The sequence below is a fragment of the Camelus bactrianus genome, chromosome 34 (assembly GCF_048773025.1).
Source record: "Camelus bactrianus isolate YW-2024 breed Bactrian camel chromosome 34, ASM4877302v1, whole genome shotgun sequence".
Classification (NCBI taxonomy): Eukaryota; Metazoa; Chordata; class Mammalia; order Artiodactyla; family Camelidae; genus Camelus; species Camelus bactrianus.
This window is the reverse complement of record NC_133572.1, coordinates 1,576,985-1,604,025: the sequence shown is the minus strand read 5'-3', so window position 1 is coordinate 1,604,025 and position 27,041 is coordinate 1,576,985. Positions and strand designations below refer to the sequence as shown.

The window sequence follows — 27,041 nt, the reverse complement described above, 5'->3', positions numbered from 1 at the left end:
CATTGTTTTCCCAATAAAGTGCATGAGTAATCACACTAGGTGAGATACATATAAACAGTAAGTGACCTCAGATCAGGTCCAGTTTTGCTGCTAAATGAATTAATAAGAAGAAAAAAAACCCTTATTCTCAGAGGCTTAAAAAATGTTTTTGTATCGCAAGTAAAGTTAATGGATCTGTAATTTGTCTTACTTTTTAGCAGATGTCTTCCTTTGTTCTTCTACTTCAGATTGCTTTGATGGTTGTTGTGCCTTTACTCTTCCATTTGAATTTGAGTCAGCTTGTTGAGTTATGTGAAGAATTCCTGTACAGAGTTTCGTTGGCAGGTAGAGTAGTTGGGGAAGAACTGACACCCTCGCAGTGCCTGTTTTCTCATCCATGAACATGGATAACTTTCCTTTTGTTCAGGGAAGTTCTACAGTTTTTCCAAAACTTCTTGCACATTTTTGTTAGATTTATATCAAAGTGTTTTTATGGTTTTGTTGCTGTTGTGAGTGGGAATTTTTTTAAAATGCATTAAAAAATGCATTAAGATTGTTATTACTGATGTGCAGGAAAGCATTGATATTTATTTATTTTCATTTTTCAGTTTTATTAGGTAGAATTATTACAATTTGACTGCACATATACAATGTATTGCATGTAAATACATGATATTTATATATTGATCTGTGTCTAACCAATTTTTTGAGTTTTGTTATTCTAATAACTTGTCAGTTGATAATCCTGGATTTTCCAGTTAGAAAATCATATATTCAAACACTGAGTTTTGTGTTTTTCTTGCCAATCTTCTTATCTGATATATTTCTTTTTCTTTTCCATTTGCTTAGTATGGTTTCAGTATTCAGTTTTGAGACATGTTGAATATTTTTAGAATGGTGTTTACTAAGAAATAAGTTGTGCTGTAAACAAATGCTTGAGTAAATGTAACCGCAGGGGCTCTCCCTCGAGTGGGGACAATGAAAAAGTGTCTGAGAGGGGAAGTGTTTCTTCCTGGAGGAGTTAACGTGTGACCTTTCCATTACAGATATGGTGTAAGCTATTTCTTCACGACTGGACAGCTGAGGACCTGTTATTTCTCATTAGCCTTGAGCAGACTTTACAGCTATAGAGAAATCGCACAGAGTTCCGGATTCTGCTTTCTGTCTTTCCTGGCACTGAAATTCATCTTGCAACCATGTATGGAAGTGCTCGCTCGGTGGGGAAGGTGGAACCAAGCAACCAGAGCCCTGGGCGCTCACCTAGGCTTCCACGTTCCCCTCGCTTGGGTCATCGTCGAACCAACAGTACAGGAGGGAGTTCTGGAAGCAGTGTCGGGGGTGGCAGTGGGAAGACCCTTTCAATGGAGAATATCCAGTCCTTAAATGCTGCCTATGCCACTTCCGGCCCTATGTACCTGAGTGACCATGAAAACGTGGGTTCAGAAACACCTAAAAGCACCATGACGCTTGGCCGTTCTGGAGGACGTCTGCCTTACGGTGTGAGGATGACAGCGATGGGCAGTAGCCCCAACATAGCCAGCAGTGGGGTGGCCAGTGACACCATAGCATTCGGGGAGCATCACCTCCCCCCAGTGAGCATGGCATCCACTGTTCCTCACTCTCTTCGCCAGGCGAGAGACAACACAATCATGGATCTGCAGACACAGCTGAAGGAAGTGTTAAGGGAAAATGATCTCCTACGAAAGGACGTGGAAGTAAAGGAGAGCAAATTGAGTTCTTCCATGAATAGCATCAAGACCTTCTGGAGCCCAGAGCTGAAGAAAGAGCGAGCCCTGAGGAAAGACGAAGCTTCCAAAATCACTGTTTGGAAGGAACAGTACAGAGTTGTGCAGGAGGAAAACCAGGTTGGTGTCATGTGTGTGTTTACCTTTCTGTATTCTGTGTGTCAGTGAAACTGAATTCATGTATATAAATGAAATGAGCCATTCTTTTTCTTTTCTTTTTTAGGTTTTTTCCCTTCTTGTTCATTTATTTTCCTTTTTCCTGTTTTTCTTAGTGTTTTATGGCCTCCATTTCTCAGCCTTTTCCAGATTGGTCTTGTGCCTTTTATTCTGGTTGCTGTATCTGCTTGCTCCCCCCAATTCTAGCTTATTTCTTTCCCCTGGCTTCTCTTTCCCTTCCTGTCTTTTCTTTCAGCATGTATTATCTTTGTTTAATTCTTGTGAGTATATAATTTTGCCACATGCTCTAAGATCCATTATCAGAATTATTCAGGCTATGTAACTTAAGTGTGGGATGTAGCATTAAGATTTACCATAGTAAATGGTAAAAAAGTCAATCTTAAAAAAAATCACAAGGCAAGTCAACATGTTGACAGTACAGAATGGAAATTAATTTTAAAAAGTTAATATTGATGATATAAAATTTATTAAGTACCAACAATAAGTAGCAGTTCTTTCTGTTGACACTTATGAAAGTTTAACCTCAGGATGCTTTTTTTTTTTTTAAGTTTTTTAATTCCTCATATTTAAGGATTTAAGGTGGAAGAAAGGCATCTTGGTATGTATAAAATTTAAAGTGGGTTTTGGTAGAAGTTGAGTGTTAAGTTGAGGTTAGTGAATTTATCATTGAATTTAGCCTCCAGTGTACCTTTTTGGTGATACTGAAAATATGCCTATTACCAAGAAGTTTTTTGTCATCAAGCAACTTGGAAATGTCCATTTTAACTAGGAAAAAATTATTGGCTTACTTCTTTATTTTCAAATAATTCAGGCCTAATTATGGCTGTGCTTTTAAAAGCTGTATGGATAAAAAGCGATGACAGTAACCTTTCTAATCATCAAGCTACATCCAAAGACAAAATATTTGAATTTTCCGAAAAGTCTGTGGTGGGGACTGAGCACTTGAGTCCAGCAGAGGTGACACAGTCCCCAGAGCTGCGATGCCAGAAAAACCATATGTGCTGAAGGAGGGCGAGCGCTGCCATGTCGAGATTCCACCCCTTGCCCTAATTAAACACCAATGCTGGCAGGAATGCAGTCTTCCTGCACCCACTGTAATTACCACACAATCCTAAAATTGTATAACTTTGGTCCAAAAAGCGAAGGGTACAATTTTAAAGTAAAGTGAAATACTGCAGTGAGATCTAGAGAATGGAGAATGCTAATGAACAGATTACAGTGAGCCAGCCGTGGGCCCTAATTAAGCTGTGCGTTCTGACACCCTCCACGCCCTCAGAGGCCGGAGCTTTCCACTTCACAAAGAAGATTGGTTTAATAGGATTTACAGTAATTAAACAAATTTCCCCATTTCAGTTTGAGATTGGGGATTTAGATGCATCCTAAATGTTTGATCTGATTGGGCCACAGAGATCTCAGTCTAGAATCCTGTCAAATGTAAAAACACATTTGCTTAGAATTGCCTAATGTGTATGGCTCATTATTGTGAAGTCCTTTTAGAAGATTGTGTTTCTAACATAAATATCCAGCTGTTTTCATATTCCATGCTCCTTTTGTTACCAAATTTTCAAATACTGATGGAGAAACGGAACGATGTATGTTTTAACAGGAAAGGCCTTTTCTTTTCCTTTTTTTAAATTGAGAATGAAGGTTTTTGGTGTATGTTTACTTGATGAAGAATGAAAATCCAGCTGTGAGGTTGGTTGAATTGCAGAGTTAGGCTTTGGATGCCTTATGTTTTTTGTATTATTCTAACTCGCATCTGGTAAGATACTGTCATACTTTTAGTTTTGATTATTATACCTTGTAATATTTCTATGTGTTGAGTTTAACTGGAAGCTTACTTTAAAAATAATTAATTTAAACCACTTTCATTGGAATTTTGTGTGATCAGATTACTTTTTTTTTTAATACTACAGTGTGGCAAGTGCATTTAATGTTTTGCTTCGTGTATTTTTTTCTTTTTGGAGTCTGACTTTATTGGGGATTCTGATTTTGGGATTTTAATTTTATTTATTTAGTGATCAAGAGAGTTTCAAGTTTAGAAATTCAAAAAGATAAACTTATCCTCTGTAAATCTTTGTTTTTACCCTTTATTCTCACTGTTTGGACACTGGTAACTGTTAACATTTTAATAATTTTAGGTTGTACCTTGATTTGGCACATGGTAAAAGTTATTATTTGAATTTAAATAAACATCATGAGGTTGCTAATTGTTTCACTGTCAGTGAAGTCTGATCTTAAAATCTGGGATTTCTGTCTTGGACTGTTTAACTCTTCTTTTTGATAATTCTATTTTAACACAGAGCTGGATTATGAATGATTATTCAGAATATTGTGGATAACTTGATAGTCTACTCTGTTTTCCATGTAGATCTCATCTTTTTTGGTGTTCCAGAAATGGGATGTGTCAAAGGCGCTATGTGGAGTGTCCTGAGAAAATTTAATCAAATATAAAATAGATACGCACCTTTTGGGGAGTTAATCATTTTGAGAAGCAAAATTTGTTCATTGTGTGGCTTACAGAACTTTAAGCAACCCGTTCATTAGATTTTGTCGTGTGCGAAGGTACATAAATGGATATAGGAAATTGGCGTTTTGTGGAGCTGGTGAGTTTGCTTATCTGGAATGTAGTGGAGTATTATGAAAAATGATCCAGGGAATCTAATAAAAAATGTTGTGCAAAGATCTGACAGGGCTTATTTGTGAGGAAATAAGAGAATTTGCCAGAGAATTGCAGTCTCTTTTTTTCACCCCTCTCTTGCATTTCACATTGCAATCTAATGTGGGATTTCATCTCCGTGATAGAGTTGGTTTTATGGGTTTGCTAATTTATAGAAACTTTGCAGAGGCCAGCTTAAATATGAGTTGGGAAGCCCATGTTTTATTTTCTTGTGCAAAAGAAACCAGAAAATGAACTTAGTTTTTAGTTACATTAATATTGATCAAAGGACGTCATTCCTTTTTAAAGTCACGCCGCCCCGGAACTTGATGTCATGCTGCAGGTGCTCTGCCCAGAAGAGTGTTGGAGGGGCCTGGAAACTGTGCTTTATACCAAGTGGTTGGGGGAACTGCAAAGAAGAGACTCGTGACATTTTAGTCACACTCTGTGTTTTCAGTGGGCAGCCATGGAGAAGGAAGTTTTTCCCCTTTCTTTCTTTTTTTGGTATTTTTTTGGAAGGCCAGTACTGGAAAAACAAGTACAGATATTAAGGTTTTAGATTCTGGCTCCTGGAGGAATGTATTTCCTAAGAGAGCTATATCTGTTTGATGAAGACTCAGTTTCACGGCATAGAATTGGTTCCTGGGAGGCCAGGCTGCCTCTGCCTCAGGTGGAGGGCTCTGGGTCTTTGAACGCCAGAGTGCATGAAGCAGGTTCTGAGAGAGCACTTAATTGGGGGCACTGAGTACCCCTCCTCCTTCCCTCTTCTATAGCTCCTTGCCTTGCTTCCTCCCTCTCTCCTTTTATGACAGTTTTATTGAGATATGATTTAATTCATCCTTTAAAAGTGTATGATCTTTTTCTTTCTTAATCTGACTTATTCAAAGAAGAATTTGAAGAAAGTAACAGGAAGTTGCCCTATGGAGTAGGGGAGTGAATGACATAAAAACATTTGTTCAGGAGCAGTTTTTGTTGCTCATCAGCAGAGAGGATTGAAGGCAGGTAGGCAGGCAGGAAAAAAGAGTTTGTTGCAGAAAGCCTGGATTTATGTGGGTAATAGGAATGGAGAGGAAGGTGCACATCCATGAGATATTTTCAAAGAAATACTTGGATGTAGACTGATGGCAAGAGAGACGTCTATGATGAACCGTGGTGTTGAAATTGAGGAAATGTTTTTGCCATTGATGATAAATGGATAGAGATTAGAAAGTAGAACTAAATTTGAAGTAAGAAACGGTGAATTTCGTTTTAATTGTTTGAGCAGAAGTTTTTCTTAAGCATTTTGAAAAGAGACTAACGGCTGACTGTGACTCTAGTAGATACCTGCATGTGGTTGTTACTGTATGTATGTTTGTTAATGTTGGAAGCTTTATTGATCTCGTTAATTTATTATCACAATGTCTCTGCTTGTGGGAGTAAGGGAGAGATCATTGAATGGTACATGCTTTCTATCTGTTTTCTCACCCAGCTATTTTTGTGTTTTGGTCTTCTATCTTTGTTGTGGTATTTTTCTTTGAAGGCAGATTCTTCTTGAGGGCACAACTTGAGTGACTCTCGGTTAGTGAAAAGTCACTATTCATTAAGAAAGGCAAATGCTTATATTCCTGTGATAAAAGAACTCCTAATGGATGTCCTTAATTTTGTTTTGGTTAATAACAAACTCACTGCAGATCATGCACCTCTGCTTGATGAATTTGGAGTAAATTTATCAAAGGGAAATATTGCGAAAATGTGCTTTCAGCGAGGAAATGATTAACTTTGTATTGAAAAATGTTCTGTTCTTCCCTTATGGACAAGATTAGAAACCTTTTATGGACTGTATTTTTCTCATTTTCTGTGCTGCCATGTGCATCTCTCAGAATACTTGGTTTTTTTTCTGGAGTTGGAAAGTTAGTCTTTAACATAGATCTGCTCCTTTTATTTTTCCGTATTATCAGCAATAATGCTTATTGAAACTGCCTCCCTTTCTCTTTGTTCTGGCAGTCTTTCCTACCTAATAGTTTCATCGTTAAGTTCTGTTGCATTTTGACAATTAGTGGAGGATACTTGGTTGGAATGATACCTGTCTAGCTTAATTTCAACTGTGAGACCTTGTAGGCTGTGAAAGTGAGAAATAATTCAGCCTTGATGTGTGTGCTGTACCATCCCTTAACAGTGGCTGGTGGCTCATTCCAGAGTGTGTGATGTGCAGGGATCTATTTTGCTTTGAATGCAGACTTCCTGGAGAACTGTTCTGATTTTGGACAAGCTCTCAGGCACTCAGGTATGATTCTTTTTAGCAGCAGTTCTCAAGCTTTTTGGCCTCTGGATGGTCGTACACTTGTAAAAATTTTTAAGGAACCTCAAGTGGCTTTTGTTTATCAACATTTGCCATATTAGAGACTAAAATAGAAATTTAAAAAATATTTATTAGTATATTTCAAAATTATAACAAATGCATTAAATGTTAACCTAAAGAACATTTTAAATGACATATAGTTTTGCCAGTCTCTTTAGTGTCTGGCGTAATAGAAGACAGATGACTCTCACATCTGCTTTTGCTTTCAGTAGTCTGTTGCAATTTGTTGTTTGGTTTGAAGTGTATGAAGAAGATCAGGCATCATATAAATATTTAACGTAATTGGAAAAGGCAGGAATATTTTAGAAGCCTTTTCAGATAATTGTGGATATTTTTGAAACCACACCAAAATTTGACAGGTGGTAGTTTTTTTTTTTTTAACACTTTATTGAGGTATGGTTTATATGCCATAATACTCACCTAAAGTATACAATTCAGTGATTTTTTTTAAAGTAAATTTACAGAGAGGTGTGCAATCGTGACCATAATCCAGTGTTAGAACACTTTCATCAGAGAGTGGTAGTTTCTTAAAAGTTAGTGCAGTGTGGAATCTGAAATCCTATCAGTGAGCCTTCCATACGTTGTTACATTAAAATGAACTGGTCTGTTTTGCACTTGGAACAGATCTTTTGCCTGTGGAGGATGTGCATCTGTAATACATATGCCTTCTCCTGCTTTTGTAACACTGTGTGTTGGTCATTTGGAAAGTATTGGTTCATTGAGTTATACAGGTCTGCCAAATGTTGATACATTTCATTAGACCACATTAAACAGATTCATTCATTAATACTGCTTCCTGTCTCCTTAGAGAAGCCTTTTTAAGTATTGGTAACTTAAACTCACCAGTTGGGAGATACTGAGTTTTGCTTGAAATGTCAAATTTTATCACTGGCAAGAAGTATTGTTGATTACTGTCTTTGAGTTGATAGGTTGGTTTCATTAATTTTTGAGAAAAATTCAGCCATATTCTTGAGACTGAATAGTCATTGGTTGTGAGTTCAGTCTTTTAAATGAAAATGGTGCTCACTGAGACAGCCCAGCATGTTCCAGTCTGCAGCGCAGGTGCTATATGTCTCTTTGCAGATGTCAGTTGGGAAAGAGAGACCTGATTAATGGGACTCTGGTAAGAGTTTGTTGCTAAGGGTCTTGACTAGTTTATTCTTTAGCTGTAATATCCCTCCCTGTTCACTATAGTAATAAAACATGGTCTTTGACATCAGCAAGGCTTTTGCTTCTTCACCATGGTTTAGGAAATTATACTGTTTCTTCAGTAACCGTGAGTGATGGAAAGAGACTGGATAAAAGCCTAATAGGTCAAAATTCAGCTCAGACAATATTAAATAATAGAAAGCGTTGCTGTTCTAGAAAGCCGGAAAAGTACTTCAAAGTTTTGGAATGAGTTTATCCATGTGCATTGAATAAAAATTCCTGCTTTGAGATCTATCGTTAATGGTTTTGGTTGTGCATTCTCAGATATTAACTGGGATTAGAGATCCCCCCTCCCTCTTTTTGGCAAGCTATGAAAGTGTTCATCTATTTTTAAGTACTAATTTTAATGTTTAATATTTAACATTGTTGATTTAACTAATATTGAGCACTTCCTTTGTACCATTGTATTTTTCTGATGAACTGCCCTAACTGGAAGTAAAGCTGAAAGCAATGTGAAAAGTTTATAAGGGTATGGTAAATCACTTCCTTGAATTTTTGGCTCCAGAATTAACATTAACATTAAAGTGCCTAGTGATTTAGAGGATCTGTGTGAAGAATACATAAATTTTCTCCAGGATTGTTCTTTTCACTCGGTGTCTTACTTTGTAGGGTAAAACGGATGTGAGGATAATAGACTTCTAGAAATACACAGTAACCCCTTAGTAGAAGGGTCAGTGAAAGAAAGAGCAACAGGTTGAAAAAGGTCAGAAGATCCTGTTGCTGCTTGTTGTTTGTTGACAGCATGTAATTCTCTGTCCTTAGAGAGGTTCCTGGGGTGGCTGTCTTAGCCAGCAGTTAAGATTCGCTAACCAGTGAATGGTTTCCTTATTGAATGTTCTGTGGTAAGGATTCCTCTTTGTCTCATCAATTACCCAGTTTTTACTGTGAAGAAATTAAAAAAGGAAAAAGACATATTGATGAATTTTTGGTTGTAATTTCTGTCTACACTAATTTTTAATTTTGTTCACTCTCTCGAAGTCACTTAATATTCTTAACCCTAAAGAAAGAGAACTTAAGTTCTTCAAAATCACTGCATATTTTAAAGATTATCTTGTGAGCAGTGCTTGAACATTATAATTTGTTGCCCTAAGAAAGAGAGCAAATCATCAAGAATTTCTTGACGGTGGGAACCTGTCTGTATGACCATTGCTTAACTATTAGAAAGCACTGTAAAATCTGGAAAAACTGAGAGCCCAGTTTTAAAGAATAAGAATATTGCCAGGCAACACATATCAAGCCGCTCTCATGGAAGTTTTTATTTAACTTTTTTTTACCTACTTTATGCTGGAGGAGTAATACCCAGTAAGCTTGAAGTAGGGAGCTGTTGTTGAGTGTAGAGCCCATGGTCTGGGTGCCTTCTGCTGTGTACGCAGAGGCCTGTTGTTTTCTGTTTCATTTTGATTTCGTTTTTAAATTCTCTGAATGGTTAAAAAAAAAAAAAAAGATATGTATTTTTATTTTCTGATACTGCCAGCAAAGATATGAGAAGAAACTGTCACCGGTTTATCACAAGATACATTTTTTGCCCTAGAGCAGGGATTAGGACAAATTATTAACCTCTTAAGTCTTCCTACATGCTGTAAAATTTTGTAATGAAAAACCTTTGTCCTTCATTTTCATAGTATCTTAAAAGCATAACTGAAGGAAGTATTTTTCAGGTTAAATTTCTTCATTATTTATATTGAGTTCTTTTTCTATGTTTCATGAAATCTAGGAAGAGATATGTGTCTGTAATTAAGGTATTTTCATTGTCAAAAATATAAATAAAGTTATGTTATAGTTTAACAGTTTGGGTAAAGAATTTTGGACAGATATTTATATATATATATTGTTCTTTGTAAACCAGTATCATTCCTGTTATTGGTCTGAGATAACAGTATTAAAATGAAAGCAAAACTGCTTTGATGGCTGTTCACAGATAAATCTTTGTTCAAGCATAGTATTTTTAATTTTTTTACACAGTTGCACTCTTTACATTATTAATGTCCTACAACAGTCACTTTATTTCAAAGAAAAATGTTTTTTGAGAGCTATGTGAAAATTGTTGTTTAGTATTTTAAATCTAGTTGAGAAAGTAGAAGAATATATTCAGAAAGTGTTCTTAGTTTTGATTATCTTTCATAGATTTGATAATCTGAGAAATTAGTAGCTTATTCTTACCAGATGGTGTAGGAACTTAGAATAGGTGCCAGGTTCTTAGGAGAGAAGCATACTTTAGTGAGTTCCAGTCTTTCCTGTCCTGTAGTTCATGGGATATATTTCTTGTTCAACGTGAAACACGTTACCCATGGTGCAGAGCGTTTGCAAGAGATAGAGCAGGTAAAAGAAAATCTGCTTAAATAGTAGTAGCTAAATTTCTCTTCGTACTTTTGGTGGTAGGTACTTGTTTTCAAAAGTAGTGTATTTGTTCTTAATTGTGGGAAAGTTGTGGAAATACTGGCTGCTAGAATAATTTGGAGACAGAAGGCATTTCTTGGATTTAGGGTGGAGGGGGCCCAGGATTGCTAGATACCCTGCAATGGGTAGGATAGCCCTGCGTTGAAGCCTTCTCCCTCATTGCATGTGATTTCCAGATGTCTTGCCAGAAATTTGTGTAGGTGAAAAATCTGTTTATAATGACCTGAGCCCAGATCTTAACTGTGTAAACGTGCATAAACACATTAGCGGTTTTTGAGTAGCTTCAGTATACACTGAATTTGCTAGCATTGGGAGTGTCGTGTAAGTTGTTGTAAGACTGTACTTCATTTTGTTTGAAACTTTATGTAGAGTTTTAATCATTTTAGAAAATGACTGGAGCAGCATTGCATAGTGGGCCAGTGCACCCACCAAGCAGCCTCTGTTTGCACGTGGATGTCTTTTGGAGAAGCTGTGTCGCAGCATCTCACATGTTAACATAGGTATTCTATCATCATAAAACTCTTTTATCTTTCTTTCATAGAGCATTGTATTAAGTTTTTTTTATTGCATGGAGAGTGGGCTTATTATCTGTGAATTTCATTTTATGATAATAAAGGGCACATTACAAAATATTTGTTATAAAAATGGGGGTGCTGGCATTGGGTCTGATGAGCTTGAGAATCACTGGTGTAGTGGACAGGACCCTGATTTTAAAAAAGGAGACTTGCATTCTCATTTTGATCCTGGCTCTGCCAGTCAGTAACTAGGTGTGTGACCATCAGTACATTGTTTAATCTTTTTGGACTCATTTTCTCATCTGTAAAACCCAGAAGGTTGGACAAGGTGGTCTCTAGAGATTCTTCTAAAATTATCTGATTTTTGTCAGTTATCCTAAAGTAATTCTAAGAGTCTCTTCATTTTGATTTTAATACCCTCGTTCGAGACTGCTGATTCACATATCCAAGTTAGCTGCTTCTGGGAATGAGAATATTGGACTATTCTGTCCTTTCCAAGGTAGGCAGCACAAAATCAATGCGTGCATATAAAGAGCAAAGTGCTTTCATGTGAGTTTCATCAGTTGTCACGTGGAGAAAAAATGTTTTATGATTCTTGTGATAGTTAACTGAGAGTAAAGGAGATAGTATGTATAAAATTACGGACAAGACTACTTACCATAATAGGTGTACAGTGCAATAAATGTTAATTAGAATCAAGTCATATATTTCATAAATACAAAGAATATTGTAGAACCTTATTTGTTTGTTTGTTTATTTTTTGTAGAACCTTTTTTGAAGTATGGAATGTATCTTATAATCTACTCAGAGAAGGGAAGCTGTAACAAGGGACCGTCACAGTTTTTCTAGAAAGTGGGTCACAGTGGATAATAAGTTTCATCTGGATGACTAATCACCACCTGTGTGACCTTAACACCCCTGACGGATCACCAGGGGCTTTGAGCAGGGCAGTCAGCTCTCAGGATTTTCAGTTACAGTCGTGTCCATTATTTAACGTTTTTATTTCCACAGTGACTCATCTGTGGATTATAGAGTGCTTTCCCAAAAGGAATGTAATACTGCTGGAAATAATTTTTTTACTGCTCTATTTTCTCTATGTGGTCAGGAGTTTCTGTCTGGTTAGTTGGACTGAAAGCTCTCTGTAAATAATTTAAACTATGTGCCTTTATATGAAGAAGATTCAACCTTCACAAAACTGGAGATTTCTTGAGAATGTACAACATAGCATGTTTATATTTACTCATTCTGTTTATTTTAAACTATTTATTTCTGTGCTGTGCTACTTTTTTTCCTAGCTGAAATTTTTATATAAATGTATGTCACTAATTATTACTTCATTGATATTAAAAATGTTACATTACATCTGATGTTCTCTTTGGCTTTTTTATATCATCTGTTGTACCTTTAAAAAGTGTAATAGATTTGTCAATGAAAATGAAGTCTTACAGTGACTCTATTGTCAAATACATCTGAGTACCGCTTATAGGGAACATGTTAACAGCTACTTTTATAGAGCATTTTCAAATACCATACAAGGTTCTTTCATATATTATATCTAATCCTATAGGGAAGTGATATTATCCTCATTTATATATGAAGAAAGTAGAAATCAAGAGAGTAACCTGTTCACGTCTCACATCTGGGAAGTGACAGGTCTTGGTTTCTCTGGTTAAAAGCCAACTAAAATGTCATTGTGGCAGTTTCAACTGAGAACAGCTGGGTGAAGTGTAGATACTTGTTTAAAGTATTTATTGAAAAATTAACATGTATATAGTCACTTATTAAATGTGAAAGACTACATTAAAATTCCTGTCTGTTTTAGTTAGAGGAAATAAAAGAATGGAAGTATTGTAGGATTCAGAGGCCCCTGGGAAGGAGTTAACATTAAGAGAAAGAACCGAGAAAAGAGAGAGAGGTGACCAGCTGAGCGGATGGTAGAGATGTAATTTGATTCGTTTAAATATCAGCAAGTGTCAGTGACATGTAGCATTACTTTTCTTGTTTTGATTAGGCAGAAAGCTTTAGATAACAGTTCCTACCTGGACTTGGATTTCATGCACCAGCAAAATAACAACCAACCAACCAACCCCCCCCCCACTTCTTGCCAAAAAAAAGTAGGGGAGTGGACCTGGCGTGGGATTGATCAATAGAGACAACTGAAAAAGGATAAACGACTCCCTGCTCGTACTGTCCTCTTAGAAGAGGAGAAACATGGTAACGCCAAAGGAGTTGGACTTGCATAATCACAGAGTGAAGGATAGTTCTTTCCAATAAAGTGGTTAAAAACTACAGTGACAGTTTTATTAGGGATTGGTGGAAACTTGGTCATCGGCTGCTATTTAAGATGTACTGATTTACCGCAAGGGTTTCATGCGACAGTTTGTGGGGCACATCCTGCCCACAAGATTTGTACATCCCCCCACAAGCTCAGAGTGGGTTTTACATTTTTAAATGATTGAAAAAAAAATCCAAAGAAGAGTATATTTTGTGACTTGTGAAAATTGTGTGAGATCCAGCCTTCAGTGTCCATAAATAAAGTCTGATTGGAACACAGCCACGCTTATTTACTTGTGTATTGTCTGTGCCTGCTTTCCCACAACAGTGGGGCAGCTGAGTGGCTGTGACAGAGTGCATGTGCTCTGTGAACCTGAAGCATTTAATCTGGCCCTGCACAGAGAAGGGCTGCTGACATCTGGTTCAGACTGCAGAGTGCACAGCAGCAACAGCTCCTACTGCTAATGAGTAGTAACAGTTTGCGTAGCGCCTGCTAAGGAGCAGGCCCTGTGTTACATGCTCTGCCTGTGTCTTAATCATCCAAACGGTCTGATGGAGACAGGTACTGTTACTTTTGTTTCACTGAGAGCCCACGGTCACCTGCTGTTCAGCGGCAGGCAGTGTTCTCCACGTCTGTGCCCCTTCCCTCTGAACTAGGTGGTCAGGGAAGAGAAAGGAGGAGGACTCCTCCAGACACTGAGTACATTCGTCACATTCACGTTAACTGTTTCAGCCTCACGCTGTAGTTGCTCAGAACGTCATGACTGAGGAGGAGCAGGAAGAAGCCAGCGTTAACTGCTTCATGATTCATGAGTGTTTTGTTCGACTCAGTGGATTTTTCCCAGAGGTTTGTTGATGGAGATGATCTGCTTATTGACATCCTGCTTACTGACCTTTTAAGCAAGTGAATGTCATTTCTGGTCCATATTGACTCATTTATGGTATAAGTAGATACTAAATTCTACTATTAACGTGGTGGAGAGTAACTATGTGCTTCACCGCCATCGTAAATCAATATTTATTATGTTCTTAAGGAGCAGAAGGCATACCTCCCACGTCATTGATTTAATTAAAAACTAAACTTTTATTGAGATATACAGATATATTTTAATTAAAAATGGAAGAGTTTTTTTTTTTTTTTTTAAGAATAAATATGGCTTTGTGTGCCAAAGTCTGAAAAAAATTGAATTACCAGTAGTTGGATATTTAGATGAACCTATTCTAGAGGAAATCACTATTTTAGTTTCTGGAAGAAGGCTCTGAGGGGAGGAAGTGAGGTTTCAAAAACTGCTTGAATGAAGGAAGGAATATTAGCAAGTAAGTGACTAAATCTGAATTAGTGTAACCAATTCTAATTTCACAAATACTGTCGTCAAAGACACCTTTTATACATTCTAATGACAGTGTAGAATACTGATTTGACTAAATAGACGTCTGGTGGCTACACTTCATCTGAATTAAACATCATCTATATTTTGAGATTTTAAAATGACAGAAACTAACACTCAGTGTTGTGTTCCTCTGGAGCCTGGACACATACGTGTCTGAAATGGATCTGAATGGGTTTAGGACTGTAGAGAAGACAGGGCTGACACTTGGTAAGGTTACTTTTCAAATCTTTTGCATTGCCAGCGAGCTTACCTTACTAAGAGTGGAGTCCTGAAGCAGGGGCTGTGGTGTGATTAGGGTGGTGGAGGGGGTTAGGTGATAGGTGGGGCAGTGGTGAAGGTTGACTTTTCACTTGTGGTCCACTTTTCCCGTCGTGTTTGGGAAGTTGCTTGCTTGCTTCATTCTGGGCAGATGTTCACAGGCTAGAAATATGGTGCAGAGAAAACTGCCAGTGCTTTTTATACTAGAGGGAGTGGAGTTTGTCCAAGTGTTGACTTGTTTGAGTTTTTGCATGTGTGTGGGTTCTCTGCCATGGCTGCTGTTCCTAATAGCAAGGTAAGAGTTACAGTGTTGGTAGAGTTGAACTGTGGGTTTTCTTCCTCTTACCCATTCCATCCATAATTTGACACTAATAATTTTGAAAACTGTTGCTTATTACAAGAGTTAGCTGGAATTAAAATCTAAAGCTTGACTCTGCCCAGGTTGAGGTGGCGTGTTATAGTTCTAGATAGCCACTGCCACCTCTCTTTCTTGTGACAGATGGCTTCCCCTTCTGGTTGTAGTCCACTGCTGATTTTTTTTTTGCAAAGAATGAATGCCATGTGTTCCCCATTTTGGCTGTGATTTTCTTCTGCCCACTCATTGGCTTCAGAGGAACTTGAAATTGGATGTACTTGCTGCTGGCATTTATGGCAGGAAGTGGATACAACTGTGGCTCTCTTTGCCAAGTGTTCATTTATTAGAAGAATTGTAGCTTCCTAAAATTAAACATGGTTTCTTTGTCGTACCAAGAGTAAAGTGAATTTTATGACTTTATAAAAGAATATACTTTTCATTTGATGATGTACAATAAATATTTTTTGTGGCATATTTCTTACAAAATTGGTTTTACAATCTAAATTTCACATGCTCAAAAGATTTGTAGTATTTTAGACTACAGTCTGTACAGGATATTGAATGAATAGATCTAATTTTACCGAGTACAATGAATGTAATCATGAAAGGGGTTTGTATCACAGAGATTCAACAACTGAGGTTGTTTGTGATGTATGATACTGAACTTCGAACTTATATTTAAATATGCTTTGTGGTACGTACGGACAGCAGTGTCTGTCCATTTTAACTTGCTCAGTATCTCCCTTGTGCGTTGGTGGATATAATCGACGTCATCTAAGGCACGGAAGAAAATTTTAAGTCTAAATCTGAGCCTGTTAAATGTTAGTTTTCTTCATCTTTATATAGTAACAAAGATACTGTTTAACTTTTGGTGGGTTAAACTGAGACGTTTACATGTTTATAAAATTAGGACAGATGGTTCAATTGTTTAATAATACATAACTTTTTGGAAATTGAAATTGTCTTACTTGTGCATGAAAAAAAATCTGAGCCACTTTAATTCTATGAAAATTCTGCTCATGTTTGGAGGTATGGTGTTGGGTTTAAAAAACACCTGCCAGGTCAGAGTAAACAAATACCGGGCATTTCCTGACCAAAAAAAAGAGAAGATAAATACAAACAAATATGTGCATATTGCCCGCATGAGTGCTGCAGTTTGGAGCTTTGGTCCTCAGGAGTCGCTGCTCTGTACTGGCTGAGTGAGTGCATCTCGGGCAGTAGTGGCAGAAGTGCTGCCACTGTGGCGGACAGCCTCGAGCTCTGTCTTGGGGATCCTTCTGGCTGAGCCTAGCTCAGCGGTTCTCAGTCTTGGCAGCATGTTGGCATCACCTGAGAAGCTTAAGGAAAAAATAATGCCTGGTTTTGCCCTCACCCTCGCCCTAAGAGATTCTGACTGAGCTGGGGCTGGGACGGGGCCTCCTGGTGGGGATTTTAAACCGCTGCGCAGGCGGTTCCGTGTGCTGTCACGGTTGGGACCCACTGGCTGCTGCTGATGGAGAGGAGCTGGCGGGTGAACTGGAACCTGTTCTCCATCCTCCATCCTCTCTGTCTAGCGAAGTGACTGAGAACCAGGCCACAGTATACAGATACTTAAAAACAAGTTCAGTTTGAATGCATAGAGCATGTTGATCACTGGAATTTGAAAGTACAGGTGTAACCCAGGGTGATTGGATTATTGTCAGTATTTTGACATTTTAAAAGAATTAGCTTCACAGGGTAGCTGAAAAGGTGAATGAGCACGGGACGGGGGGTGGTCTGACTGGCAGGGGAGTACTCAAGGCATCTGGCTGTTGTCGGGAGGATGAGAGGGTGAAAAGAAGAGAGCGGAATTAGAATGAGCTCTGGCTGCTGAGAAGCCTGCAGGGAAGGGGCAGGGTGGGAAGTCAGGATGGGATCTGGGTCTTGGAGGAGAAACTGCTTCTTCCTCACCCAGCAGGTGTAGCTGGGGCTCGTCCTCCTGTGAGGCCGGGGAGTGGTGGCGGTCAGGTGAATGAACTTTCCCCTTCACATCCAGCCTTGTTCTCTGCCTGCTGGCAAGGGGGCTCAAATGCCTCTTACTAGAGCATTTCTAAGCTGTAGTGAATAGGAGTCACCTGGGAGCACTTGTTAAAAATGTAAATTTCTGGATCGCACTCCCAAGTTTCTGGTTTAGGATTGCTGGGGTAGGACTCGGGAATCCATATCTTTAATAAGCACCTTGGTCAGGGTTAACCACTTTTTTTGTTCGCTTTGCATGCTTGCAGTGTTGCCCTATCCCTTGTTCTGTTCTCTTAGTTTTTTAAAAGAACTGGCACACTTAAAAAAAAATGGAATCTTACTTTAAAATGAAATTTTCAATTCCATACATGGAAATCATATCCTTGCCAAAAACCTGTAAAAGTAAATACGTACCTGTTTTTCAAAAGGTCATATGCATGTATCACTGAAGATTATCTTAAATATCATTTTGAGAGATATGGCCCTGGTGATTCTGATACAGGTGCTTGGAAATACATGAAATAGAGACAAAGACGTTCATTTAGACTGAGTGGTTTTCTGCTGATTGCACACTAGAATTGCCTGGGGAGCTTTTAAATACTTTTGGCCAGTCTCCAGCCCCAGAAAATCTGATTTAATTGGTGTGGGATAGGACCTGAGCATCAGTTTTGTGTTTGTTTTTTTAAATAAACAACAGACATTTACTTCTCACAGTGCTGGAGGTTGGTGGCCAGAGGTCAGGGTGCCACTTGGCAGGGTCGGTTCTGGTGAGGACCCTCTTCCGGGTTACCTCCTCCTCTTCGCTTGTCCTCGTGTGTGAGAAGGGGTGGGCGTCAGTACTTTTAAAACACTCTCCCAGGTAATCCTAATGTATGTATTTGTGCTGAAGATTTAGATACTTTTTAAAAGTACAATGTAAATAGACTAAGAAGTGTACATTCATGAGTGCTAAATAAATTTACCTGTTAAAAGTAGAAGGAAGACAGTGGCCCCTAGGGGTCTGGCAAGGAAGGAGGGGAAAGAAGGTGAATTTGTAAAGCACTTTATGTATCCTCATCATCTCCTCTGCTCCAGCCTGCTTCTCTTGTTTTCTTTTCTGGGTGAATGTAAGATTTTTTATTTCATCACATGGTCCTCAGACTTAACTGTGCACCAGAATTATATAGAGGGTTTGTTAAAACACAGATTGCAAGGCCCAGCGCTCAGAATTTCTGATTGAGTGGGCCTGGAATGGGGCCCAAGAATTTATGCTTTTAACAGTTTCCCAGGTGGTGCTTATTTGCTGCTGGTCCAGGCGTCACACTTGAAGAAACGCTAATCTGCTCAACCAAGTCAACCAAGCTAGAAACCTAGATCATTAGACTTGGATTTATTTTCTGTGTGTATCCAGAAAAGTTGAGAAATAATAAAACAAGCACAAACCATGTATCATCACCGAGAATTAGCAAATACTAGGGCTGTGTGGAGAAGTACAGTCCTTATGAATTAATACCCTGTTTTTGGTCCTACTGGGCTGCTGTGTCTTATTTCACAGTTTTCCAGTTTATTTCACAATTTTGTAGGGAGTGAAATATGGCAACTTCTCTGGGCTTGAGATCAGCGCTCTTTGGGGTAAACTACCATAATCTTGAAGAGGTAACTGTTCTTTTAACTTGTTTGATGAGGCCTTTAGGCAACAAAGTGAAATAAGGACAGAAAAAAAAAGTACAATCTAGATTATATATTCAATCTGAGAAATATTTTATAAAGTATTATATATTTAAAAATGAAATTGTCAGATGTAATCATTTTATCCTGTTTTCTGTTTAAATAATTTGTTTATTTGAATAGTTCACAGAATTAAACAAATTTTATTTTTAATAATTATTTTATAATAAACAAATTAATAAATAAAATTATTTGTGTGTCTGGAAACCTGGGAGGAGAAAGGGTAAGCTGCTGTATGTCTGGCATAAAAAGTGTGGCAGAACCTAAAGGGATAGCTGTATCATTTGTTCACTTCTGAAACCATTTGTTCTTCCTTAACTGTAACTGGTGTTCTGTGCACACACTCTGCACGACACTTAGTTCGTGCCCCGTGCCGTCAGCTTGACTCGGGAACAGTTAGGTGGTTCTGATGAATCTTGCTTTGCTTTTTGTCGTGCTTTAAGTAGATGGCTCATTTTGGTAGAGAGCTCAAGTTAGTTTTGTGGGATCGAAGTGATGCTGTTTGTATATTCTTCTGAAGGGCGTTGTTAATGACCTCCATGCAGTTTTTCGTCTTGGAGCTAGTAACAGGATTCCCTGCACTTGCTAGCTTCTGTGGGTTCTCCTCACCGTTCCTTGAAGGGAGTATCCGTATGTTGGAGGGTGTGGACTTACTGTCTGATGGAAGTCTTGGTGTGGCTTCAGTCGGTCTTCCTCCTTCCCATCTGCCCACCTGCCCGCTCATTCTTCGTGTCACATTTTCCTGTAATTATCTTCTCGACACACGTTTCTCTGCCCTTTCTGCCCAGACCTTTCTGCTTGCTTTCCTGCTTGGGCTGTTTGCTCCCTCTTGCTGGAGGTCTTTGTCTTCACTCATAGCGTAGACCTTAGGAAAATAATCTTTTTCATTTTTCTTTTTAAAAGGGAGGCCAGCACGTATTTGCAGCTACCATACTATGTATGCAGGTGGCAGAAGACAAAAGCAAAGACTGCAAATTACTGAGGTGTTTGCTTCAGTTTTCGTAGTCTGGGGATTTGGTCTCTTTGGAAACCACCCCCTCCCCCTTTTTCTTCTTGCAAACGGGAGTGTAGTCTTTAAGCTACCCTGCCTTTCTGATCAGTATTCCTGTTCAGGTGTTCCCCACAATTAGGGCCAGCATGTGAAAGTGTACTTACTACCTGTGTTATTGCTAGTGTCCTGGTCTTCTAGAGTCCGAAGAAGATATAGATTATTTTTTTTTTAAACTGATTGCCTGTATTCATGGATAAGGATATGAAAATTCACAGTGAGAAAATTATTTTAAATGTTATGTACTACAAAAATCCTGTATTCAAGGTATGAACTGTTACAATTCTCAATTCATGAGGATTAGTCAGACTTTGAAATCCAAGGTTCACCAGGCACTGTCTTCCTTCTCTGCAGAGGGCTGCTCTAAGGCCACACGGTTGGTGCTCCAGCCCCCAGAGCACGTGCGGTTGGCTGGGATTTTTGGTTTTGCCTGTCGTTGTGTTACTAAGACTCTCGCCCCTCCCCACTTTAAAACATCCACTTAGTTTGTACCTTGGCTGTTTGTGGATTTACTGGCCTTAGGTGGTGCAAAGTTCAACATTTAGGCAAAGTGGGCGGTAGTGTTAGCTGTTTCTGGTATGTCAGTGCGCATTATCTGGGGTGGCATGCTTTGTGGGGATCTGTGTGGTTTCCTGGTGAGAGAAAGGAGGTCCAGCTGCATTCTCTCGCACAAGATGACCTTTGTTTCTGCATGGTCTGCGCTCCAACATGGCATTGTCTGGCCAGTCTATCAATAAATATTTATTGAGTGCCTTCTATGAATGCCCAGTAGTATGCTGGGTGCTCTGAGGGATTTTTTTTTAAGAAAGGGAAGGGAAGAGAAAGAGAGAAACAGTGGCAGGCATTTGAGGAGTTTAAGCATGTTGTCGTGAAACAGATATGCCCTGGGGTTTCATGAAGAGGAATTTTCAGAGGGGTGGAACCTTGGAATCTTTTTGCCTAGACTAGCTGCAAGAACTGAATTATTCATAAGAGTGGAGAATTATTTAATGTTAAGGATTTCTTCAGATTTAGTCTTTTATATATAGCTTTTTAAAAAATCAGTATATCAAAATGTGTACGGTATGTCCTACAGTTTCAGGATTTTAAAAAAGTTATTGAAGTGGAAAGATATTCATAGTATATTAGGGAAATATAAATGGTGTACAGGTGTACAATGATCAGTTTTTTGGGGACAGTATAGAGTCATTATAATACAGTATCAAAAGCACAAAATGATAGAGTCAGACTGCTGGTGGTTCTGCCACTTACGATCCAAGTGACCTTGGGCCGGTTAATTTTCTTCTGTGTCTTGATTTCCTTATTTATAAAATGAAAATGATAGTAGTGCGTCGTGGGGGAGATGTGAGGATTCTATGAGTTAAAATACATAGTGCATTTAGAATAGTGACTGGCATGTGGTAAGCATTACCGTCTTTTTTTTTTCTTTAAAGGTAAATTTCAACATCTAAAAAAATGTTTTGGAAGATACCCATTAAAATATTTTCAGTAATTTTTCTTAGATAAGTAGGATTAGGATTATGGATTTTCTCTTACTGTATAGCTGTAATTCCTTTTTTTCTTATATGGACATGCATTTATTATATAATAAAGTAACATATAATGAAGAATAAGCTTCAGTCTGAATGTTTATATGAATTGTTGAACAAAAGCTAGAATTGGTTGCTAGTACAGTAGTAAGCGGCTCAGCGATGCTCAGTGGGCTGCAGTGGGGTGGCTTTACCCTTGAGTTGCTCACAGTGCAGTAGAGGAAACATGGTAGAAGTGCAGAGACGAGGAAGGTCCGGAAGGCTGGCTCGATCGCCTCTCCATCCGCCTCCTTCACAGTGTCTGTGACAGGTGTGCTGTCAGCGTCAAATCTGCAGTGACTGGCTGTTTATTTTAAGGTAATGTGTTCTTTTTTTTTTTTTTTTTTTAATTTTGGTAGGCATCTAAGTGTTAGGACAGCTTCTTAGGTCAGATTAGACCTACCTCTGTGTAACTACTTGATGTTTATCTTAGGTTTTCAGTTTGGAGCTGGGTGGAATAAATCTACTGCTTCTTCCAGAATAATGACATATATAGTAGAAAAGGGGTTTACCAGGTGGATGCTGTGGGGCTGGAGAATTAGGCTTGAGGCTCAGCTTTTACAAGTTTCTGCAGCTGTGCTGACAAGGGAACGTCCACTGTTGCCGCGGCTTCACCGAACCCTTCAGTCGGTGGTTGATGCCACTTAAGAGCCCAAGAGCTGACCTTGTAATCTCTGGGAAACTACCCCTGTTCTCGTCTCCTGGAGCTGGATTCATCTGTCACCATCTGTGCTGGTGAAAATGGGAGGTAGAGCCTCTTTCCGCTTGTTACTTCCATGTCAGCCTCCCCTGCACACATGCGGCTGGCAGTCTGGGTCACCTGCCTAGGTCTGCAGGGGCGTGAGAACTTGAGTCTTCACTCTTCCTTGGGAAAGCGGGACTCGTGATGGGGGGGTTATTCACATGTAGAAAGACTATTTGAAAGATTATGGGCACAAGCACATGAGAAGATGTTCAGCATTACTGGTCGTTGGGGAAATGCAGATCAAACTGCACTGAAGTCCCGCTCCACACCCACTAGGGGGGCTGTAATGATGAACAAGATGGGAAAGAACTAGTGTTGGTGAGGCTGTGGAGAAACTGCGACCCTGGCACATTGCTGGTGGAGATGTAAGATGGTTCAGCCACTGTGGAAAACGGTTTGGCGGTTTCTTCAAAAGTTAAATACAGAATTACCACATGACTTTGCAGTTTCACTCCTAGGTATGTACTGCAAAGAACTGAGAGCCAGCACTCAAGTACATGTATATGCATGTTTACAGCAGCATAATTCACAAACAGCCAAAAGGTGGGAATAGTTCACATGTCCATCGTGGCTGAATGGATAAATAAAATGCGTGCGTACACACACACACACACACACACACACACACACACACACACGAGAATATTACTCAGGCATAAGAAGGGATGAAGTTCTGATATGTATTGTGTGTGGGTGTAACTCCAAAACATCGTGTCAAGTGAGAAAAGCCAGCTACGAAGCCATGGTGCTGTATGATTCCACTTATATGAAATACCTGCGATAGATAAACCTGCAGCGAGAGGCCGCCAGCCGGCGGTTACTGGGGGCTGGGGGGAAGGGAGACGTGGGGAGAGGCTGCTTAGTGGGTAGGGAGTTTTACTTTGGAGTGATGGAAGTATTTTGGAACTAGATCAAGGTGGTGGTTGCACAACATTGCAAATATACTAAGTGCCACTTGCGATTACTTTTGAGGGGGGGTAGGTAATTAAGTATTTTTTATTATTATTATTATTTTTAATGGAGGTAGTGGGGATTGAACCCAGGACCTTGTGCATGCTAAGCACGTACTCTTCCACTGAGCTATACCGTCCTGGCTTGTTCACTTTAAAACGGTTAATTTTATTTTATGTGAATTTCACCTCAAATTATTTTTTTAAAAGCTCATGTACAGCCATCAATAAGACGTGTTCACTATGAAGAAGATGATTATAACTGTCATTTGTTGAGTATTTGGGCTGGAGACGTCACATATATTGATTATAATGTTTAGGTATTAGCAACAAGAAAACTATGTCAATGGAATTTAAAAATCTTTACAGTTTAAGATTCTAACTTTTAATCTAGTCTGTGGTTCATATTAGGAGTGAACTCTTGAATTCCAATCAAAGACTGGCCAGTAGGGGGCACTCTTGTTCTTATCTTACTCTAGTTATGTGTAGAGCATCTGAAGTTATAAATTTAGATTTGTTGTATTAATTTGATACTTTGGAAACTGCCAGCTTGGAAGTGTCTGGTTATGAACTTGCACTTTTTTTGAATTCTGTTTTATCTTCCAGTTTTTGGTATTGTAGTTGAAAAGACTTTTTTTTTTTGCCATAGAAAAAGTGTGTTTGCAGCCTTATGTATTTAAGTTTGATATTCTTTATTTAAAAGAAACCATATAATATATATACTTAAATAATCAAAACATAAGCTTCCTGAGAAAATATTTGCCTCTCTCTATGGTATTTTAAATTTTATTCTGTTTTACTGAAAAGAAAGGTTATTTTAAATTTTATTCTGTTTTAATGAAAAAAATGTTGTCAACCACCAAAGTGATTTTACAACTCATTTTATATTAAGTCAGCTTGAAAAGTTGCTAGTGTCTATGAAACTATAGGAAAGTAGTTAGGGATTGAGGGAGACTTCTCAAAATGTATGCAAGTTTGTAACCAGCACAGTTAACAGCTGATAGCCCCGGGACTGCAGGTCATCTTGGCTGGAGGCTGCTCCAGTGCATATTGAAAACTCATAAAAATACTCGAGTAGATACCTGCTGTCTACAAAATAGAGAGCAAGGTCCTACCGTAGAGTGCAGGGAACGATGTTCAGTAGCTTGCAATAACCTATAATGAACAAGAATCTGAGAAAGAATATATGTATAACCGAATCACTGTGCTGTACACCAGAGACTAACAACATTGCAATCAGCTGTAATTCAATAAAATAAATCATGGAGGAGAAAGGCTTGCTTGCAGTGCTGAGACAGTGGTGGGTGGTGGACCTCTGAGCACCAGAGCAGGTGCGGCCTGCCCTGAACTGAGAGCCGTGAGTGCCCGGGTGCGCTCCTGTGAGAAGGGCGCCTGGCTGCACGTGCGCACTTTTAATTGTACTGATATAAAGCTGAAGGGATTTCTGTGTGTGCAGCAGCCAGGCCCGGGGCATTCTCTCTTCCTGCCCACGGGGATAGTTCTGCTTCTGCCCTTTGTTGTTCCTTTGCCTTGGAAAAATTCCTGATGAACCCACAGAGCTGTGGTGTAACGATAGTCCTCTGTTTACCCTGATCCTGTCTGAGCTAATTCATAGTAGAAACACACACTTTATAGCAAAAACAGCCTTCGTGTGTGTCCTGCGGAGTTTGCCACTTTCCACTGTATTCCATGTTAGCTGCTGCCTTTTAGAGTAATTTCCATAGCTGGTCGTGTCAGCTTGACATTTTGATTTCAAAGATCCTATTATAGTCTTGCCCAGGTGTCAGACACTGACTTCAGAGTTTCTGAACAATAGGCATAAACTCTTCTTACTGCTTTTGTTGTGGCAGAAGATGATTTTACAGTGTTACTGTGTGTGTCTGTAAACCATGTGTACTGCTTAAATGAGTTTCTCTTGAGTCTCAGATTGCATTCACATTGCCTAATAAAGCTTTTACATACTGATTTTATTTGCTGCCCAAAGTTTACACTTATGTGAACTTTGAACTTGATTAGGACCTTGACACTTGGTGGGGAAGTGATTTTCATAGAGGCAGGTTTTACATAGAGGCCAGATTTCAAGAAGACTGTTGCCTAATAGCTTTTAAATGTCTCTCGTTGGTGTATATTTGAAGAGTCAGTGAATTTCATAATTTTAGTGTACTAACTAGTAAACAGTTCCCTAAATGTTTCTGTGGTTGTAATCAGGGTTTCTTGACTGGAGACTAACTTTCCTCCTAAGAGACTGACTTTGGAGTATTTGGAAGGAACCATTATCAGACTAGTACTGTTAAGAACATTGTTCTGTGCGTTAAGAATTCAGTGTTTTATTTTATAAAGCACAATTGTGTCGTCTTCAGGAAGCAGGCATTGTACTTCAGCAATGTTGCTTCCTTCTCCAAACACAGGGTAGATAATACAATAATTTGTAGAGTCATTTCTCGAACATTTTTTCTCATTACCAAGTAATAAATACATACAGTAAAACACTTTAAGAATACATAAATGTATGTAGGAAAGAAAACTTGTAACTCCATTTGTCATAGACATGCCCAATTTGGATCCTATTTATTTGCCTGTGTGTGTACAAATAGACACCCACATTTTTTTGTATTACTTTTTAAAATGTAATATGAGGTGAGCATATGTTAGTAAATATTCTTATGAAACATTATTTTAAGTGACTACATAAAATTGCTGTATTTTTAACCATTCTACTGTAAGACATTTAGGACTTTTAAAATGTTTTGTAGTATGTATTACTGTTATGGCCATCTTTATTAATACACTTTCACATTTCTGATTGTTTTCCTATGATATATTGCTAAAAAAGTCAAATCTGCTGATCAAAGAGGATCAAAGGGGTTATAGGAGAGTTTTTTCCTATGTAAATTTTATGTATTCTTAAAATGTTTAACATACGTGTTTATTACTTGGTAATGAGAAAATGTTACAAAATGAACCTATAAATAATCTACCCTGTATTTGGAGAGAAAAGCAACATTGCTAAAAGAAAGCCTCTCTGTCCAAAGGATGACACAACTGTGCTTATAAAAGAGATGAATATACCTGTCAACACTGTTCTCCAGAAAGATTGGACACTTTAGATGATCACCAGCAGGCGTGTAAGAAAGCATGTGTTTGGAAGCAACTTCAGTGTCCATCGACAAATGATTGGATTCAAAAGATGTGGTGTATCTGTACAGTGGAACACTGCTCAGCCATACGGAATGAGACAATGTCATTTGCAGCAACATGGATGGACCTAGGGATTATCATACTAAGTGAAGTCAGACAGAGACAAATACATGATATTGCTTATATGTGGAATCTAAAAAAAAAAATGATGCAAATGGACTTATTTACAAAACAGAAACAGGCTCACAGACATAGAAAACAAATTTATGGTTACAAAGGGGAAAGGGCAGGAGGGATAAATTAGGAGTTCGGGATTAACAGATAAGCACACTACCATATACAAAACAGATAACCAAAAAGGTCCTACTGTATAGCACAGGGAACTATACTCAATGTTTTATAATAACCTGTAGTGGAAAGGAATCTGAGAAAGGATGTATATAAATGTGTAACTGAATCCCTTTGCTGTACATCTGAAACTAACAGCATTGTAAATCAGCTCTACTTAAATTAAAAAAGAAAAGTGCGTGTGCCACCTTACCTGTTCCTATGTTTACAGATCTTTTGCCTGGAAAAAAAACCTTTTGCCTGTTTTATAGGTTAAAAGGTTT

At 38.5% G+C, this 27,041-nt stretch overlaps 1 protein-coding gene across 20 annotated transcripts in view; it reads left to right on the top strand.

Annotated features, from left to right (window-relative positions):
• The window catches only part of ERC1 (ELKS/RAB6-interacting/CAST family member 1), a 295,017-nt gene that overhangs the window by 27,824 nt on the left and 240,152 nt on the right, over positions 1 to 27,041 (top strand). For 19 of the 20 annotated variants that reach the window (XR_012503922.1, XR_012503917.1, XR_012503916.1 and 16 more), the window contains one exon: positions 1,026 to 1,844. Coding sequence is in view for 7 of the 20 variants with exons in the window: in XM_074357283.1 (XP_074213384.1) it covers positions 1,176 to 1,844 (669 nt within the window). In the remaining 13 variants the exon portion in view is untranslated. Of the gene's footprint in view, positions 1 to 1,025; positions 1,845 to 27,041 lie in introns of those variants that run through there. The other variant, XM_045524230.2, reaches the window with a different exon arrangement.